General features: G+C 42.0%; 1 protein-coding gene across 8 annotated transcripts in view; it reads left to right on the forward strand.

The window, feature by feature from the left end:
• The window catches only part of obe (activating signal cointegrator 1 complex subunit obelus), a 376,654-nt gene that overhangs the window by 281,419 nt on the left and 75,574 nt on the right, over window positions 1-19,661 (forward strand). For all 8 annotated transcript variants that reach the window (XR_011899335.1, XR_011899334.1, XR_011899333.1 and 5 more), the window contains one exon: window positions 12,652-12,840. Coding sequence is in view for 5 of the 8 variants with exons in the window: in XM_072297278.1 (XP_072153379.1) it covers window positions 12,652-12,840 (189 nt within the window). In the remaining 3 variants the exon portion in view is untranslated. The remainder of the gene's footprint in view (window positions 1-12,651; window positions 12,841-19,661) is intronic.

Here is a 19,661-nt window from a genome sequence, read left to right on the forward strand (position 1 = left end):
GTTAGCCAAATACGCGGACGATACCGCGTACGCGGCGTCCAACCTATCTCAAGAAGTTGCACTAGATATTCTTCAAGAAAACTTAACCAGAATATATGACTGGTGCCAAGAGAAGGATATAGTTATGAACCCCAACAAATTCGTTTTAATGACTTTTTCAAATCGTGTAATTAACACCAATTTATTTTTACAATACGGAGATGTCACCATCCCCATATCAAATCTCGCCAAATACCTGGGCCTTAATCTTGACTATAAACTTAAGTGGAAACATCACATAAAATTAAAACGGCAGGAATGCAATTGGAAATTTAGTCGCTTGCATTGGTTGGTTAACAGTCGTTCACCATTATCCCTTGGCAATGAGCTGCTTATTTATAAGCAGCTTATTAGACCTGTCTGGGCATATGGATGCCAGATATGGGGAACGGCTGCACCCACGAACATCAAGATGATTCAAACACTCCAAAATAAAATACTCCGCAAAATATGTGGGGCACACAGATATCAGCGAAACAAAGACATCCATAAAGATCTAGGTATTGAGTCTGTAGGAGACTTCATCACTAAAGTCTCCTCTCGGTATGAGGCTCGTCTACACAGACACACTAATGAAGAAGCAATTGCTTTGTTAGATAACAGTAATGAAATTAGAAGATTAAAAAGACGCAAACCCTGGGAGCTGGCCACTCCTAGATTAGATCTGTATTTTTAAATTTTCTATGCACCGTTAAATTTTCTATCTGTAATAATGAGTCCTGTACTCCTTCATTTGTTTACTATGTTAGTTACCTTTGCATTCAAGAAGTAGGAAACTTCTCTGTTGTTTCCTGTATACTGGTTTACCTCATTGTAAAGATATTGTATATAATTCCTTTGGAAGTTTACAAAATAAATACTTTAAAAAAAAAAAAAAAACCTACAAGGGGAGCGAGAAAGTAAAAATGTCGGTCCGGGTACTAGAGCTCATTAAGGAGGGATGAAGGGTGCCCATTGTTTCTACCCTAACAATGAACGGGTTGCGAGCTTCTCCGCTGCACATTAGAGGGTGTCCAGCGAGTGGTCCGGTCATTGTGTCCGAGACTGATGCGTTGCCATCTATGCATTTAAATGCTGAATCAAAAATCCCAGGTTTCGTGAAATGGATTATATAGTGAGGACAAGGTGAAATTTTGGAAGAAAAAGAGGGGGTGAAAAAGTGTTGAGTTTGGAAAAGAGCAAGGCGTCCACTTGTTCAGTAAGGCAAGTGAAAATAAAGAGATGGGAAAGAATCAATTAAGTGCATTTCAGCAATCAGTTTGTTGAGAATAAGAATGTTTTTAGACGTGATCGAACGATTGGAGCCTAATTTTGCGAGATCACATAACCAAATTTTTTTGAAATTCACAGGCTGAATGACCTCCTTTCGATCCAATGTTTAATCCTGACGTTTTACGGGCAAGGTGCAGTCATTTTAGTGATATTTTCATTAACCCTTAAACGCCAAAGCCAGGTCAAGTCTACCCGAGGCTTCCTAAAAAAACCACCCTGCGGATTGTATGGGGCCGGTTCACGCAAGCTTTAAATGTGGGTCTTCAAATTATTCCAAAGAAGAATCGGACATGGACCTGGGAGAAAAAAATCGAGTATCAACACAGCCGAAGACAGGAGAGACATATTCGGGCCGCTTTTTCAACTTTCCTTTCGAATCTGAGCGACACCTCATCGGTAGTATGTAGCAAGTTCACGCCTCGGGCCATTGCGCGTTCAATTTTGCAAATGCAACACGGACATCTATCAAGCATGAATAGTCGTATCTCCGCGCTGTCGTCAACGCACATCCTTTCCCTTGCTCTTTTTCCATATTGTGTTGGTTTCGTTTGTCTCTTTTGTAGTGGTGCTTCAAGGGCTAACAACCTGAACAGAATGTCCGTACACGAAAGTAAGCTTTTTCCTACCTTTCTGGAATCTCTCTCTTTTCATTTTTTGGATTGAGGAAAAGGATTCGTTATTTACGAGTAGTTAGCGATTTTACAGCTTCCGCATCATTTTTCAATTAAAACACAATTCAACGTAATTTTTTTATTTGAGGAAGTATCTATGGAAAGTGCAAACGAGGATGTTAACTCGTTTACTTGCACTGAAAAAAAGTCTCCTGGATCCGGAGTCCAGACTCTTAAAAAATTCGGCACGAAAAAATACTCCTGATTCAATCGGATTTTTGCTTGAACCCAAAGGAAATCCGCTTAAATTAAGAGGTTTGGCTCTCGATTCAAGGAGAAATCTGATTGAATCATGAGTATCTTTTCTTCTCGAATCTTTTCAGAGTCTGGACTTCGGATCCAAAATATTTTTTTTCTATCGGAGAGAAAAAAATCAAATAAGACTGGACATTTTGAAATCTCGCAACTGAGAGACTTAGATTCCAAGTTTGCTATTCCCCATTGCTGACAGATGAGAGAAAATATGGGTGAAATGGAGGCTTTCACCCAACAGCGCCAATGCGCCATTTTTTGAGGCGAGATGGGTGAAAAGTTGATCTACTGGACAAAATGACGTATATTTCTATTCCATTTCGCTAACTGTTACATCCTTTTACTGATGGGCACCAGATATTTCTGGTTATCATCAATTTTGCTGAATTTTTTTTAATGCGGGGAAAAGGTGATATTAATAATCTATTTATGATAACATGACATTAACTTCCCACAGAATTGCAGGAACATTTCATGCAGGAGTCTTTCAATGAAATGGAGGAGAATAGGTGGTAAAACGGTCATCAAAGGGCCTTATTCAAAATCGGTCGTTTCCAACTTCGCCCTGATCTTTGAAATATTTTCAGGGTCGACAGAGGATTGTTTCCCAAGTCCAAAACACTGACGATTTTTGAAATCAGACAATTACGAGGAGAGGGGGAGGGGCTGGGGAAAAACCACTAGCTTTCAGACGATGGTTGCAAAATTTGTCCATTTTGGAAATTTCATCCATTGTTGCCACGTTGCTGTAGCTCAAATTTTCAATTTTTCACATTTTTAGCTGTGGCAGTACGTTTTTAGGTCATTCCGAGACAAAACCATTCGTCAAAAATGACAAGATGAGGATGAATGAATAATACGCAATGGAAACAGGGGAATCAAAGTTTTCGATCTTAAAAAAATGTATGTACACCTTCAACTGTTCTCTGTGTAGAAATAAGAAAGACAGTCGCGCTATCGACGAGCTCCGAAGCGGGCGCTTAACGCTACTGCTCGCTAGTTAATCTAATCTATAATCTAATTGCTTCTTAAAGCCCTGTTACAAAAGTGTTGTCACTTAGTGCGTGAATTAAATGAAAACAATGTGAATAAGTGCAAGTTATTTTATCCAAGTGTCCACTCTTGGTGTGGAACCATGGACCAACATGCATCAATACAAATATCAGGTGAACTTACAACACACCTAGATTCTCTTAATAATGAACCCCATGAAATGGAAAAACTAACTAACAGTAGTGCTAATACTAACATTACCAACAAATATACTGAACTCTTAAAGAATGCAAACGCTTCCACAGCAAGGGATTTCCATCACGAATTAGTAAAATCCGAAAATTCTATTAAAGTAGTCCAAAATTACAAATACTCAATAACATCGCTAACCTTAGCGCTCCAAGAATCACTTGAAGCAACTAATAAACTAAGTTTAAAACTCTTATCTATGAAAGAGGTTGTCCCATTTTCCATAGGAAATGGCCGCTAGAGTTTATCCATCCATACTTTCAGGAATCATAACGTATCATCGGAGAAGCCTAAATCCGGTGTCTTTTCTCGTTTAGCTTCCTACTGGGAGGGGGGGGGCAGGGGGTCAAAGGTCAAACGCTCTGACCGCCATAACTTTTGAACGAATCATCAGATAAACTTGATCCTGGGCTCTGAGTCTGTGTTCTCCCTTTTCCTCTTGTCCACAAAGTTGACATGTCTAGTTTCCTTTCTTCGCACATTATCCTTGCCAACAAGCCAGCTATGCTCGTTGTCTAGCATTACATCTTCCTTGTTAGAGGTCGGTGGTTGATAAGTTTGATTTGTTTCCATTTGTTCAGGTTCATCAATAAGTATGGGTCTAGGGGTGATTTCATCAATTTTGGGGCGTTTTCCTTTATCAGAAGCTGTATCAGATGCATTCATAATAGGGGCACTGTTGGGTTGCACTTTATTAAAATGTTTCTCCATCTCTTTAAACCGCTTCTCATAATTTTCCGCAGTTTGTTTAGCTTCAAAGAGGTTGTCCCATTTTCCATAGGAAATGGCCGCAAGAGCTTTTCCATCCATACTTTAAGGAATCATAACGTATCATCGGAGAAGCCTAAATCCGGTGTCATTTCTTGTTTCGCCCCCCAGGGGGAGGGGGGGCAGGAGGTCAAGGGTCAAACGCTCCGACCGCCATAACTTTTGAACGAATCATCGGATCAACTTATTCTTGGGCTCAAATGAAAGCTCTTGACGAGACCTTTTATTTGATTTATAGTTGTGTCTATTTTTGGTAATTTTTTAACGTGAAACAAATCATTTTTTGATTTTTCAAGCCCAAACAATTAAGTTTTTCGGGGTTTTTTCTTACAGGGAGAGCATGAATCATTACAAAAATCAATTAAAATGAAAGCCCTTGATTCAAGCTTTAAAACGGGCTGTCGTTGAACTTGGGGAAATGAATGGTTCAAAAGTTATGACCGTTCAAAGTTGGTGTGGCGCGCTATTTTCGAAGCGCGCGGAGTGTACATTTGCGTGCCATTCCTCCCTACCTTTTCCCCTGAGGCCCGCTTCAGTTGATAACGGATACAGAAAGGTCCAAAGCTCCTTCCACCTAGAGAATGACCAATCATTAGTGTTAAATTACTTTCATTTCTAACGAAAAAAGGAAAATAAAAATAAATTAATTGCCAATAAACGCTGGCATACATTATTTTTTCGCCCCCCCCTCCATGATTCAATATTTAATAGCCAAATCAAGCTTCTTTTACTGCAGAATACACTCAAAAGCTGTAGATAATATTCATATGGTGTGGTACGCAACTAGCCGACCAGCACTTAAAACTCGCATTTACTACTGAATATCTCTCCCTCACCTCACTCCGATCTATTTCCCTCTCATCAAGATTTACCTGCACAGGAATAATCAGATACCGTAATGATGATAGGCTTGATTTGGCTACATCAAATATTAAATCATGGAGGGGGGGGGGGCGAAAAAATAATGTATGCCAGCGTCTTATCGTTTATTGGCAATTAATTTATTTTTATTTTCCTTTTTTCGTAAGAAATGAAAGTAATTTAACACTAATGATTGGTCATTCTCTAGGTGGAAGGAGCTTTGGACCTTTCTGTATCCGTTATCAACTGAAGCGGACCCCAGGGGAAAAGGTAGGGAGGGGTGGCACGTGAATATACACTCCGCGCGCTTCGAAAACAGCGCGCCACGCCAACTTTGAACGGTCATAACTTTTGAACCAATCATTTCCCCAAGTTCAACGACAGCCCGTTTTAAAGCTTGAATCAAGGGCTTTCATTTTAATTGATTTTTGTAATGATTCATGCTCTCCCTGTAAGAAAAAACCCCGAAAAACTTAATTGTTTGGGCTTGAAAAATCAAAAAATGATTTGTTTCACGTTAAAAAATTACCAAAAATAGACACAACTATAAATCAAATAAAAGGTCTCGTCAAGAGCTTTCATTTGAGCCCAAGAATAAGTTGATCCGATGATTCGTTCAAAAGTTATGGCGGTCGGAGCGTTTGACCCTTGACCTCCTGCCCCCCCTCCCCCTGGGGGGCGAAACAAGAAATGACACCGGATTTAGGCTTCTCCGATGATACGTTATGATTCCTTAAAGTATGGATGGAAAAGCTCTTGCGGCCATTTCCTATGGAAAATGGGACAACCTCTTTGAAGCTAAACAAACTGCGGAAAATTATGAGAAGCGGTTTAAAGAGATGGAGAAACATTTTAATAAAGTGCAACCCAACAGTGCCCCTATTATGAATGCATCTGATACAGCTTCTGATAAAGGAAAACGCCCCAAAATTGATGAAATCACCCCTAGACCCATACTTATTGATGAACCTGAACAAATGGAAACAAATCAAACTTATCAACCACCGACCTCTAACAAGGAAGATGTAATGCTAGACAACGAGCATAGCTGGCTTGTTGGCAAGGATAATGTGCGAAGAAAGGAAACTAGACATGTCAACTTTATGGACAAGAGGAAAAGGGAGGACACAGACTCAGATCCGACTACAACAGGTACAAAAAATGGTCCCACAGAGAAATCCGGTAAGAAAGTCAAAAATGTTACCACGCATGATCCAGATACGACCAAAAAAGTGAAGGATAACATCGCTCACAACAAGGATAAACTCAAGGACTCCGTCGACAAGGAAAGATGGCCTCCACCGATAAAGATAACTAACATTTCTAATGTTAATAGAATTCGTAATTTAATTTTTAATAGTTTAAGATAACTTCTATACTCTCAAATTGATGAAAAATATATGGAAACTTAATCTTGCCAACGAAAATCAATATAGAGCAGTAACAGAAGAATTAAATAAACAGAATGAAATTTCATGGTACACACATGAAAATAAAAACACAAGAGATCTTAGAGTAATGTGCAAGGGTATGGCTCCCCAAACAACTGAAGAAGATATTAAACAATCCTTTATGGAAAAGGGCTTTATTGTTATTTGCGCAGTTAATATTATTAGAAAAAAACAACCAGAAAATTGTAAAGGCCCCACGATAAAAGAACCCCTTTTTGCGCACCAACTCACCTTCAGACGCGGAGAAGACATGGAAAGAATTTTAAACATTGAACATATATGCAATCAAGTCATAAAAATTGGAGCATGCGGGATTTAGCCTAAAACCCTTGTACAGTGTCGTAGATGTCAGGGTTTCTCACATTCTCGCCGATTGTGTCATAAACAATGGGCTTGTGTTAAGTTTGCAGGTCCCCATCCAACTATGAACTGTCTTATTAAAGGATTCAACACGTCCCCTAAATGTATTAACTGTGAGGGGCCTCATGTAGCCAGCTACAGAGACTGCCCGAATAAAATTACAGCCTTACTAGAGTGTTTTAAAAACAAAACCAATGGACCGTCTAGTGAAAAATCCAAAGAAAAAAACATAGATTCACAGAACCAAAGCAATAGAATAGAGAATAAAACACAGAATAATGTGCAGGCGAAGTCTTATGCTGCGGCTACAGGGGTCCAGCCGCAATCTCAGAATACAGAGCTTACCCAAGTAATGTTTATGCTCTCACAAATCATGAATCGCATGAATGCCGTAAAAATAAAAGTTAATATTTATGATAATGCGCTGAGTGGATCCACTAGATCCCACTCCAAGATGTTAAATACCAAAATTAATAGGATCAGTATTGCCAATAATCCACAGGTAAACAACCAACTCAATACTCTGAGAAACAATAACTCAGATCTAAGGATAGTTGCCTGGAATACAAATGGCACAATTCAACATAAAGCACAGGTAATACAATTTCTAAGGGACTATAACATAGATGTTATGCTAATATCAGAAACTAGACTCACCACCGAATTATATTTTTCAGTTCCTAATTATAAGTTCTACCATGCACTCCACCCAGATAATGGGGTGCATGCCGGAGCTGGTGTATCAATTAGAAGTAGAATAAAACACAATATATGTGACAAAGTAGCAACGGAAGTTTTTCAGTCAGTTGCAGTAACAATCAAGCTCGATAGAAATGACATAACAATTGAATGGCTTCTCTATACTCACCACCAAAACACTATCCTAAAGAGATTGACTATGCACACCTAATTGATCGCTTAGGACCACGATACTTAACTGCAGGGGACTTCAATGCAAAACACTTTGCTTTGGGTTCCAAATCAGTAAACACAAAAGGACGAAATTCATACTAAACAGTTAAATCATTACACGCAGAATTTGCCTCACAGGAGCGCCCAACCTATTATCCGATGGATCCCTTAAAATCGTCAGATATCATTGAAATCATCTCGGAATCATTTCGGAATCTTCAAAGGATTCTCAAATCAGAATATACATACAACAGCAATAGAGGATGAACTCTCATCAGATCATATACCAATTCATTTTCATACAGCAGCCAACTCGATGTTTACAACACCCCCACCCAAGCTAGTCAATCAAGCGACGGACTGGGACATTTTTCAAGAATATGTTAGTGAAAGAACTATAGTCTGTTTCACGAAAACTGAGACTTTTTATTCGGCATTAAAATCCGTAAATGGCAACGCATCAGTCTTGGACTCGGGTGACCGTACCGCTCGCCGGACACCTTCTTTTGTTCAGCGACCATAGGCCGGCAACCCATCCATTGTAAGGGTAGGAACAATAGGCACCCTTCACCCTTCCTTAATGGGCCCTAGTACCCGGACCAAAATTTTTTTTCTCGCTGAAAAATTCATCTTTTGGCGCGAAACAGGCTTTTGGCTTGAATTCAGAAATTAAAAACTCCCAATTTTTTTAATGCATATCGAACTAGTCTAAAATATGGCAAAAAGCAAAAACTGTGGACATTTACGCCATATCACGCGATTCCTCTGAACTATATGCTTACACATAGTGCTAAAGAACCGCAAATCTAAAAAACTAGTAATTTCTCTTGATATAGAATAAGTAAGTTCCCCGAAAAACCGAAAGCAGATCATCAGCGTGTCAGCCAAGTTACTTAAAGAAATCTATAAAATTGTGGAAATGGCAATCGCAATTGTGTATCCAGCATTTCTAGGGGCATGCGAAGGACACAAAACTTATTTTTATCCAAAATTTAAGGAGTACGGTACAAAGTAAAACTAGTAAATACTACAAGTAATACTACAAAAACGAGCATTAAAACTTTCGGTAATTTGTATTTCTTATTGGAATTTTCCTGCTGCTAATTTGTTCTGCTGCTAGGGGTTAGAGGTACAAAAACACTTTCTTATTTTTTATGGCTTGTTTCATCGTACCTTTTTTTGAGGACGATTTTTAGCATCGAGAACGCATGATGAGTTGATGATCGCCATTCTATCAATCATTTAATTGATTAACGATACAACTAATGAAAAAAGGTCCTCGATACCATAAGATTCCTGTACGTTTTCCAAAATGAACCTGATATGTACGATGAACTGAATTAATACTGCAAAAACGAGCATTACAACTTTCGGTAATTTGCATTTTTTATTGGAATTTTCCTTGTTACATGAGCCGCACTAGGGGACCGTTCAAGTATTACGTAAGCTACTTATAGGGGAGGGGTAGGGGGTCTAAGTTTGGCTTGCGGGGTTTACCGACGTAGGAGGGGAGTCAAACCAGGTCATACGTGAGCCTCCCACCCTAAAAAAACTAATAATCTTTAATAGAAGAAAAATCTGCCACTTTTCGAACTCTCTCTGTTATTTTCCGAAAATGGGGGGGGGGAGGGGAGGGAGAACAGGGCAGTTACTTGATTCAAAATGGGGTTGATTCGTTGTTGCACAGGTACTTTACAAGGGTTGGAGGTTGGAGAAGACGTTCAACAAGCTTGACGTACTACTTGAATGGCCGCCAGAACAAATTAGTAAATAGTAGAAAATGGAGTGGAAACCGGCAACCATGGCGCTTTAGAAAAGAGCTTTAATGATGGAAATTATTCATTTGGGTCTTCAGTGGACGGGTACAGCTGACAAGACCATTATTGCCGTGATCCGCGACTCAAAATCGCCATTTTGCGATTCGAAACACAGGAGGCCGCTCGCCGACCCGCTTCGTTTTTGCCCTCTAGTTCCTCCAATTTTGAAGATAACCATATAATGTACTATATCAAATCAACGCTAAAATAACGATCTACAACTTGTGCACAAGGGTATTTTTTGATCCGGGCCTTTATATGGACGTAAACATAGAAAATGCTGATCAAATATTCTCAATTTTCAATTTTTCCCAATTTTACTCACATTTAACTTACTTGGAGATTCAAAACTATAGCTTATTCAAAAAGTAGACTCAATTACCTACACTTTCAAATAAAATTAAGCTCTCCAAGTTTATTTCTCGCCCCGCAGTGAATTTTTGAAAATATGTCCAATTTTCAACTTCATCGGACCACTGTGCGGAATTCCCCAAGATAAGGGGATTTATGGGGACTTTTGGCTAAAAACACCTTTTCATATGTAGAATCGATTGGGCCTAGTTTCAGCCGTATGTTCGTTTTTGGCCATCAAAATGCTTCGTTTACTGGACTAAGTCCAAAACACCGAAGATTTGTGAAATTGAACAATCGTGGGGGAGGGGGAGGGGAGTAAAAGTAAACAATTCAAACTCGCAATTTTAAAAATAGGGGCTCCTTTCCGAATCGCAAATTGATTGCATCCAAATTGAGGAGCAGAACACATTTACATCTTGAGTGACCCCCAAGAGTTCTAATTGACCCCCCTGAACGGCAGAAAGTAACCCCCTGAGGAGGGGGGCTTCGCCATCTCCAAAAATTTCTCAAGATTCCTCTTTGGTCGCAAAATTGACGTCGATTCTCCAGAAAAAGACGGTTTCTGCCCATGTGGGCGGGTAGCGGAGCTTAGGGACCATGAAATTCAGAGTCCTCAGGGTCTATTACCTGAAAAACCGTCTTCTTCTGGAGAATCGACGTCAATTTTGCGACCAAAGAGGAATCTTGAGAAATTTTTGGCGATGGCGAAGCCCCCCTTCTCAGGGGGTTACTTTCTGCCGTTCAGGGGGGTCAATTAGAACTCTTGGGGGTCACTCAAGATGTAAATGTGTTCTGCTCCTCAATTAGGATGCAATCAATGTGCCATTCGGCAAGGAGCCCCGATTTTTAAAATTGGGCCCCCCGTTTACTCCCCAAGGGGGGATACAGGAAATTCGGGACCATGAAATTTGGATTTCTCGGGGTCGATTACCTGGAAAACCATCTTTTTCTAGAGAATCTACGTCAATTTTGAGACCAAAGAGAAATTATGGAGGGGGGTATTGTCTCCCTCTTTAGGAGGTCATTTTTGGGCCTTGGATGGGCCGATTATGGATTTTTAGGGGTCAATTTCACGTGAAATTTTCCGTGCTTTTCAATTCTGATGCGATTAATCCGCAATTCGGTCGGAAAAAGTGACTTTTAGCATCGTGACCCCCCTTTACTTCCTAAGGGGGGATGGGGGGGGGGGGGTTTCGGGACGACGAAATTCGGATTCCTTGGGGTCAATTCCCTATTCAACCCCGCGGTCCCCGACTTCGTACGACCTAAAACAACCGAGAAAAAGGCCTGGTACGGGTGGTCTGATACACCCTGTATGCCTTGGTTTACTGGGCTAACTCTACTGTTCGTGTGTTTCATGTGCGTCTGTGTTAGTGACTACGTGCTCACAGAGGACAGAGTGCGTTTTCTTAAGAGCATTATCAGGCATCGCTTTTCGCCGTTGCCAAGCAGTGACTAAAGACTCAGCGGGAAACGAAATCCGTTGATAGTACACTTACATTGTATGCCATGCAAAATTCCTTTTTCAGTCATAAACTTTAAGGTGATTCGATGGACGCCATATTTTGTGTCAGAACGGCATGCGATATATCGCATCAATTTGTTCCATATTTTCAGCTACTCGTCATTTTTCTCCTATTTTGAGATCGCACTTTTGTTGTCAGGAGTCTAAAGCACTCCTTTACAAATTTTAATAAAGAAATTCAACTTAATAAAGGCGTGGTTTTTCCAGAGAGAAAACATCGCATTCGATACTGATATCGAAACTGCACTCGAATGCGATATTTTCTCTCTGAAAAAACCACGCCTTTATTACGTTGAATTTCTTTGTTAAAATTGGTAAGTGAGTGCTTTAGACTACTGACAACAGAAGTGCGATCTCAAAATAGGAGAAAAATGACGAGGAGCTGAAAATATGGAACTAATTGATGCGATATATCGCATGCCGTTCTGACACAAAATATGGCGTCCATCGAATCACCTTAATACCTAAGAAATGGCCTTTGGGCGATAAAGCTTAAAAATGCCAAAAAATTTAGTTTGATTACACTTTACTCGTAGTTATTGCCCCACATATTTACGCAGTAGTTTTTTTTAAATCATTAGTAGGTCGATTTTTTAAATCATTTTTCCCAATGATCAAAAATCAAACACTTAGGAGGGGTAAAGATATCCTTATGATTTTAACGTCCTATTAATTGTATCATGCTTTGTTGCCAATTTTACGATTTTTAATTCATCCATTTTTACAAATCCGCAAATATCAAATTCCTAACTTGACTGGACTATTCCTTAGCATACATAAAATAAATGACTTTATTGGAGATATGCTTATTTGTAAGTACTATTGATATCACTCCTTTATCAAGGATAATTGTCTGTGACTTGAAGTTTTCACATGTATATCTATCAACTTATTTTACTTCCAATGTATTTCCCACTCTCCAAGGTATTCATGAAAGTATTGTGCCGCCATATTTAACAAAGCTTTCTTACATAAAACGAGCAACTGAAAGAATTTTGATGTATAAATCATGTCGTATGGCCAGTTTACAGAGTCATTAAGATGGTAACTATCCATGTAATATTATAAAGTTCTGTAACACTTCCTTAACCTTACATTGTTTACCATATTATATTTGGATGAAATAGGTCATCATAGCTACTGCAACTTTAGCATGGGGAGTTAATCTACCTGCTCATCTAGTCATCGTCAAAGGAACAGAATATTTTGATGGGAAACAGAAGCGTTATGTTGACATGCCTATCACAGATGTTTTGCAAATGATAGGTCGCGCAGGACGTCCGCAGTACGACACCCAGGCTGTTGCTTGTGTTATGGTAAGAGATCTCAATTTTGCTATTGATGTACATTTTGTATCCTTTTCTTTCACAGGTGAGAACTGATAACTGCTCCAAGTGAATTTCTATTAAATGCGATACATTTTTTAAGTAATCTGGAGACTTCATAAATTTAGAATTATGTCAAAGAGGCAAAATGGTATCTGTAAAACGGGTTATTTCACGCTTGTGGCCTTGAGACTTGTTTTAAGAATTATTATTATTACTTTTTTGATTTTCCTTACAAAAGTAATGTTTTTGGATTAAAACTGATTGAAAAACGAGCCTTTGGCCAGGTATTACCATTATTTATCCTTTATTCACTTAATTTTTACATTAAGGTACAAATCAGGTACACCTAATCGCGGGCCTAAACTATCAGCCTTAGCAGGAAGGGGTGTGGGAGGGGGAGAAGAACGCTTAGTGAGGGTGGAAGCAGCAGTAAGTCTAACTTATAAATATGTTTTACATATTCTCATTCCACTGAGTGGCAGCGGTGGGGGACTAACAGTCCAGGTGGTTGGAGGCGTTGCTCCTTTCACTGGTGAGTTTGTTTATACCAGCCTCCTCCGTCTGCAAATGCGAATTTTTAAATTATAGAATTTTTGGGCATTTTTTCTATTTCAATTTTCTGAGAAACCTGGCAATCAGCTTGGATGCCAGAATCGCGCGCACCGCCGGACCGTTCGCTGTGTACTGCTTATGCAACCAGTCCCGCGTCCCACGCACGCATCACGTGGGCACGCGTCGCGTCGCGCGCTCTAATCACGCGGCCGCGCGTCGCGTCGCGGCTATAAAAAGCGAGCGGCCGCGCGTCTCATCACCAGTCGCAGCTCAACCGCAAGAAGAGTAGCAACCACGGTAAGTACCTCCAAGTACATACAGCTCTCATCCATCGGCGCGCTGGTCCATCTCTAACCGAGCTCTCCACGGCTCCAACGACTTGCGGGTCTTCCATGCCCACATCGCCCGGAGCGCTACCGCACTGGGCCAGCCCGAGGAGCCGTCTCTTGGGGTCTCTTCGACGTCTCCAAGCGCAAAAACCAACGTGGACTTCCATGTCCAGATCGCCCGGAGTGCTATCACACTGGGCCAGCCCGACCGAGCTATCTCGTGGGGTGTTCTAAGCGCTTCCAAGCGCACAAACCAAGTCCTCTACAGGACAGCTGGCACTCGTCCGCTCTTTCTCAGGACCAGCGCTAGCTCTAAAAGTCGCACTCCTTTTCATGGTGCCGAAACCCGGGAACTATTCGTTGAATAGTTCTCTGTACGAATCTTAAATTTAGCTCTCCCAACTAAATTTTATGCTATTTAATTTTCATCCAAGAAAATTTCATTCTACTTAATTTTCCTAAGAAAATTACTCAACTAAAATTTTCAGGAAAAATCATTCAGCTAAATTTTTCTGAAAAAATTATTTGAAATGGCGGGTGATCAAGACTCCTCAGGTAAGGTGAATCCAGGCACACCAAAATCGAGGGAAAGTTCTCCAGCGCACCTCGCCGAACTAGCAGCGCTCAAGGCGGATCGAGAGAGAATTTTTTCTGCTACCCAGAGTATAGCGGATATTTTCACGAGTGAATTGAGCGAAAAAAACTACAGGGATCACGAGCGATCCCTCCTAAGGATCCAGAAGTTGCAGGCCGACTTCGACGCAATACAATCAGCCGTCCTAAAGGCAAATGTATACGTCGTGAAGGATGATAAGGTACCTGTAACTGCTGTCCAGAAATCTTATGACGAGCTGGTTCGTTCATTAGAAAAAATCTATCAACAAAAATCCAGGAGACCGGAAACATCAAACGGTGACAATGCCGTTGGCGGCGTACGGCTCCCTAGGTTGGAACTTCCTACTTTTAGCGGAGATTATTCAGAGTGGACGTCCTTTTACAACTTATACAAGGCGACCATCCATGATAATGAGAAACTGAAGCCAGTCGAGAAACTGCATTATTTAACTTCTAAGCTCAGGGGTGAGGCCTTGGAGTTAATAAAGAATATAGAGGCCGAAGAAGATCAATACGCTGTCGCCTGGGATTTGCTGATAGGAAGATACCAAAACACAAGAAAGCACATATCTCATCACTTTTTTGGACTGCTTGATATGCCATTCATCAATTCTGATAAGGACATACCTAATGCCTTAACTCAGATCAACAAACATAAGCATGCGCTTCGAGCATTAGGCTACGACTCGAAGGATTATGGACCTATGGTGGTAGCAGTCGTTTTGCGGAAATTGTCTCCATATCACAAGAAGCGTTTTGAAGACTCCAGGACAGATTCCACTGTTTATCCAACGTTGGAGGATGTCATGAACTTCTTGGAGAAGGAAAATGCAAAAATCGATGATGTCTCGTCTAAAAGAGGTGAAAAATCAAGCAACGATAATCGATCACAAAAGAAGGCCTTGTATGTCGGAACAAATTCTCGGTCAAGGAGCAATACTAACCAAGCAGAGCCAAACAAGTCGGCATGGCGCAAGGGCAAGGGATCATCCAAGTCCCAAAATTCAAGTGGTAAACGACGAAATGAATCTGAAATATCTAATTCTGATTGTCCCTGCTGTCAAGAAAAGCATCCATTATTTTTATGCGCTCAATTTAAGGCCAAAAAGACTGAAGATCGGAGGAAAATCGTTGAGTCTCTGAAAAGATGTGTAAACTGTCTCTCTCCAGGAGACTGCACGAGTAATAGCTGCAAGAGCTCTAGAAGGTGTTACGTCTGCGATGAGATGCATCACACTCTGCTACACCGAGACAAGAATTACTCCATGGGTCAAGAAGATAAAAGCAGTTCCAAGAAGGTGATGATGGGCACGAAAAAATCAACGAAGGCTACAGTAATGTTCGCCACCGTCCTCGTAAGAGTAAAAACTCACAATAGCTCCAAAATTGTGAGAGCAGTTCTCGACTCCGCTGCACAGGGGACGTTTATTACGACCGAATGCACTCATGCTATAGGGTTGCCTATCGTCCAAGGGGCAGGAGCCATCCAAGGCATATCCAGTCTCCCAAGTTCTACTCGTGGTACGGCCACTGTGACTCTGTCATCTGTAGACAATAAAGTGTTCGCTAGGGAACACGAACTAATCATTTTGGATAAAATCACTGATTTTACTCCTTCCACGTTCATCCATGATGACGTGCAGCACTTAGTGCGCGGTTTACCCATGGCTGACCCAGAATGGAACCAGCCTGGGCCCGTAGATCTTTTAATTGGTGCGGACCTCTTTCCTGTCTTAATTATTGGAAAACCGCGGCCTCTGGGCACAAATATGCCCTATCTTATTGAAACGAGGTTGGGACATGTGTTAATGGGATCTGCTCCAACGCAATTGCATCCTCCCATGGTGCTCATGGCTGAGTTGGAACAAGGTTCCATTGCCCAGCTCAGCAAAGATATTCAAAATTTGTGGCAGATCGAGACAATACCTTCCAGAGAGCCAACGAAGCCTCCTGATGACCCGGCTGAAATTTATTTTCGTGAGAATGTCGAGCGTCTGCCCAACGGACAATTCTCAGTACGACTACCGTTCGCAAAGCCTCCAAGCGCGCTGGGAGAGTCCTATCCACAGGCACTTCGGCGTTTTCTGGCTTTAGAAAGACGTTTCAAGCATCAGCCAGAGTTTCACAAGCTATATGTGGAATTCATGGACGAATATCAGAAGAACGGAGTTATGACTCTTGCTCCGGACAATGTTATGGAGGGTTCACACTGCTTTCTTCCTCATCATGGCGTTATAAAGGAGACTAGTTCCACTACGAAACTTAGAGTAGTTTTCGACGCAAGTGCAAAGACAAGTACCGGCGAATCCTTGAACAGCGTGCTCCATACTGGACCTTCTCTACTAAAGGATATCAGAGACGTACTAATGGGATTCCGAAGACACAAGGTTGTGTTCTCCTGCGATATTCGGCAGATGTACTTACAAATTGCGCTACACCCTGAAGACAGAAGGTACCACCTGGTGTTATGGCGTCCTAACAAGGAAGCTCCTGTGCAGATCTATCAGCTAAACCGGGTCACCTTCGGTGTAGGCAGCTCGTCGTTCTTGTCGAGCAGATCGTTAATAGAGCTTGCCACTCTTTACAAAGACCGGTACCCCAGAGCATCCAAGTTAATTCTGGAGGACATTTTCTGCGATGATGTGATCTCAGGGGATAGAACCGTTGAATTAACTCGATCTCTCATCGAGGAGTTAATTGCGCTACTCAAGGAAGGCAACTTTGCGCTCAGGAAGTGGACCAGCAACGACTCAAAGGTTCTGGAAGGCATTGCCGACGAAGATTTAGAGGTACCATTTACCTGGGAAGATCCTATGACTTCCTCATTTTCTATGTTGGGTCTTCATTGGCTCCCAAGACCAGATGCATTTTCATATCGAGTGGACCAACCCATCAGGGCTACCACGAAGAGAGCAGTCCTCTCTGCCATAGCCAAGATTTACGACATCCTTGGCTGGGTATCACCTGTGACATTTCTCGCCAAAACATTCATGCAACAGCTATGGTTGCTCAAGTTGGGCTGGGACGAACCCCTGCCAGGGGGATTCCAGACCAAATGGGACAAATTCATGCTTGCGCTCTCATCCTTAAGGCAAGTTCGAATTCCAAGATTATTGGCATTAGAAGAATCCCTTGTGCAACTACATGCCTTTTGTGACGCATCTGAAGTCGGTTATGCAACCTGCATTTATATCAGGACCAATTAGCCACCACATGACACGAACTTGGTAACAGCCCGTACCAGAGTAGCTCCGTTGAAGAAGATCTCTCTGCCGCGGCTTGAGCTCTGCGGAGCGACTGTGTTGGCGGATTTAACGGATTATGTGACAAAGCAGCTTGATCCATACTATAATATCTCTGGCATTCACGCCTGGACTGATTCTAAAATTGTGCTCCAGTGGATCCAGACCCCATCTTACAAGCTGAAGACATTTGTGGCAATTCGGGTCTCCCATATACAAGAGCTCTTATCCAATGTAATTTGGCATCATGTCCCTTCTAAGGACAACCCAGCCGACTGTGCGTCACGTGGACTTCTAGCGTCCGAACTCTTGAATCAAGAAATCTGGTGGAAGGGGCCAACATGGCTTCGAGAAGACTCCTCACAATGGCCTGCAGCTCCGTTACCGCTCGCGACTGACTCAGTTCCTGAGAGCAAGAATCTTGCAGTATTATTGGTCTCCAAGCCTATTCAAACTTTCTCTAAATATTCTTCATGGACTAGGACTAAGCGAGTCTTGGCTTACATCCTTCGCGCAATCACTCCAAAGAAGTCACGATGTGGAGGAGAGTTAACCATGGGAGAATTAAAGAAGGCTGAGCTGCAGCTATTCCGGAAGGTTCAAGAAGACTGCTTTCAGGATGACTTACTCAAACTGAAGAAAATTCAAGATGGAGTGAACATCTTGTGCGCTAAGCCGGTTCAAACTTTAAGTCCGTACTTGGATGAAGATGGCCTAATAAGAGTGGGAGGTCGCCTTAAGAATGCAGACCTCGCTGAAGGTGAACGGCACCCGATCCTGTTATCCGGGAAGCATCACCTGACTCAGCTGCTTATTCGCGAGTATCATAAGGATCTCGACCATCCTGGAACCCAAACTCTACAATCTCTTCTCACAAGGCAATTCTGGATAACCGGAGCCCGAAGGGCAATTCAACATTGCGTTCATCAGTGTCTCAAGTGCTTCCGAGCGAGACCAAGAAACAGCGCACCGCTAATGGGCGACTTGCCTGCACCTCGTGTAACGCCCAGCTCCCCATTTACTCATACTGGCATGGACTTCGCAGGCCCCTTTTCTGTAAAAACCTACAATCTTAGATCCGCCCGGACCGTGCAAAGCTACATCTGCATATTCGTTTGCTTCTCCACGAAAGCTGTGCACATAGAGTCTGTACACGATCTAACATCTAACTCGTTTATTGCAGCTCTAAGAAGATTCACAGCCCGTCGAGGGTGTCCCACGGACTTGTACAGTGATTGCGGAACTAACTTCGTGGGCGCGGACAACGCCTTGAAGAAATTAATTTCCCAAGAGTCGAATGATCTAAGCGAGCATGCTCTAGCAAGAGGCATTAAATTCCATTTTAATCCTCCTGCGGCTCCGTTTCAAGGAGGACTTTGGGAAAGAGCAGTGCGTAGCATGAAGGAACACTTCAAAAGGATTGTCGGAGACCAAAAGCTCCAGATGGATGAATTTCAAACCGTTTTGTGTCGGATCGAGGCCATCTTGAACTCCAGACCTCTTACGCCAATGTCAAATGACCCAAATGACCTCGAGGTTCTGACTCCTGGTCATTTCTTGATAGGCAGGCCTGTAGTATCCCCTCCAGAGGAAGAACACGGGGACACTCCTCTTCCCAGGCTCAAGAGGTGGAAGTACGTGGAAGCTCTCTCTCAGCAACTTTGGAAAAGATGGTGTAGTGAATACCTGCAAACTCTACAAAAGAGGAATAAATGGCTTAAGACATCAACTCCGCTGAAAGAAGGTGATCTCGTGCTCATTGAAGATCCTCAACTCCCCACCCTTTGCTGGAAAAGAGGTCGGGTGTTGCAGACGTTTCCTGGGAAAGACGGGCAAGTTAGAGTCGCCACCGTGCGTACTCCCACCGGCGAGCTCAAGAGACCCGTGCTCAAGTTATTTCGTTTGCCTGCGGAGGATTGATCACCCACCATTAACTGCTAGTTGTTAAGTCTAGCTCTTATTTCATAGTATTATACAGAGTCTCCAAGCTCTTTAAATAATGTTGTTTCTTTTTCTTTTTCTCTTTGCCTCTGCCTCCGCCTTTCCTAATGAAACCCCCTTTGTGGTTTCA

Source organism: Bemisia tabaci, chromosome 2 (genome assembly GCF_918797505.1).
Source record: "Bemisia tabaci chromosome 2, PGI_BMITA_v3".
In the NCBI taxonomy this organism is placed as follows: domain Eukaryota; kingdom Metazoa; phylum Arthropoda; class Insecta; order Hemiptera; family Aleyrodidae; genus Bemisia; species Bemisia tabaci.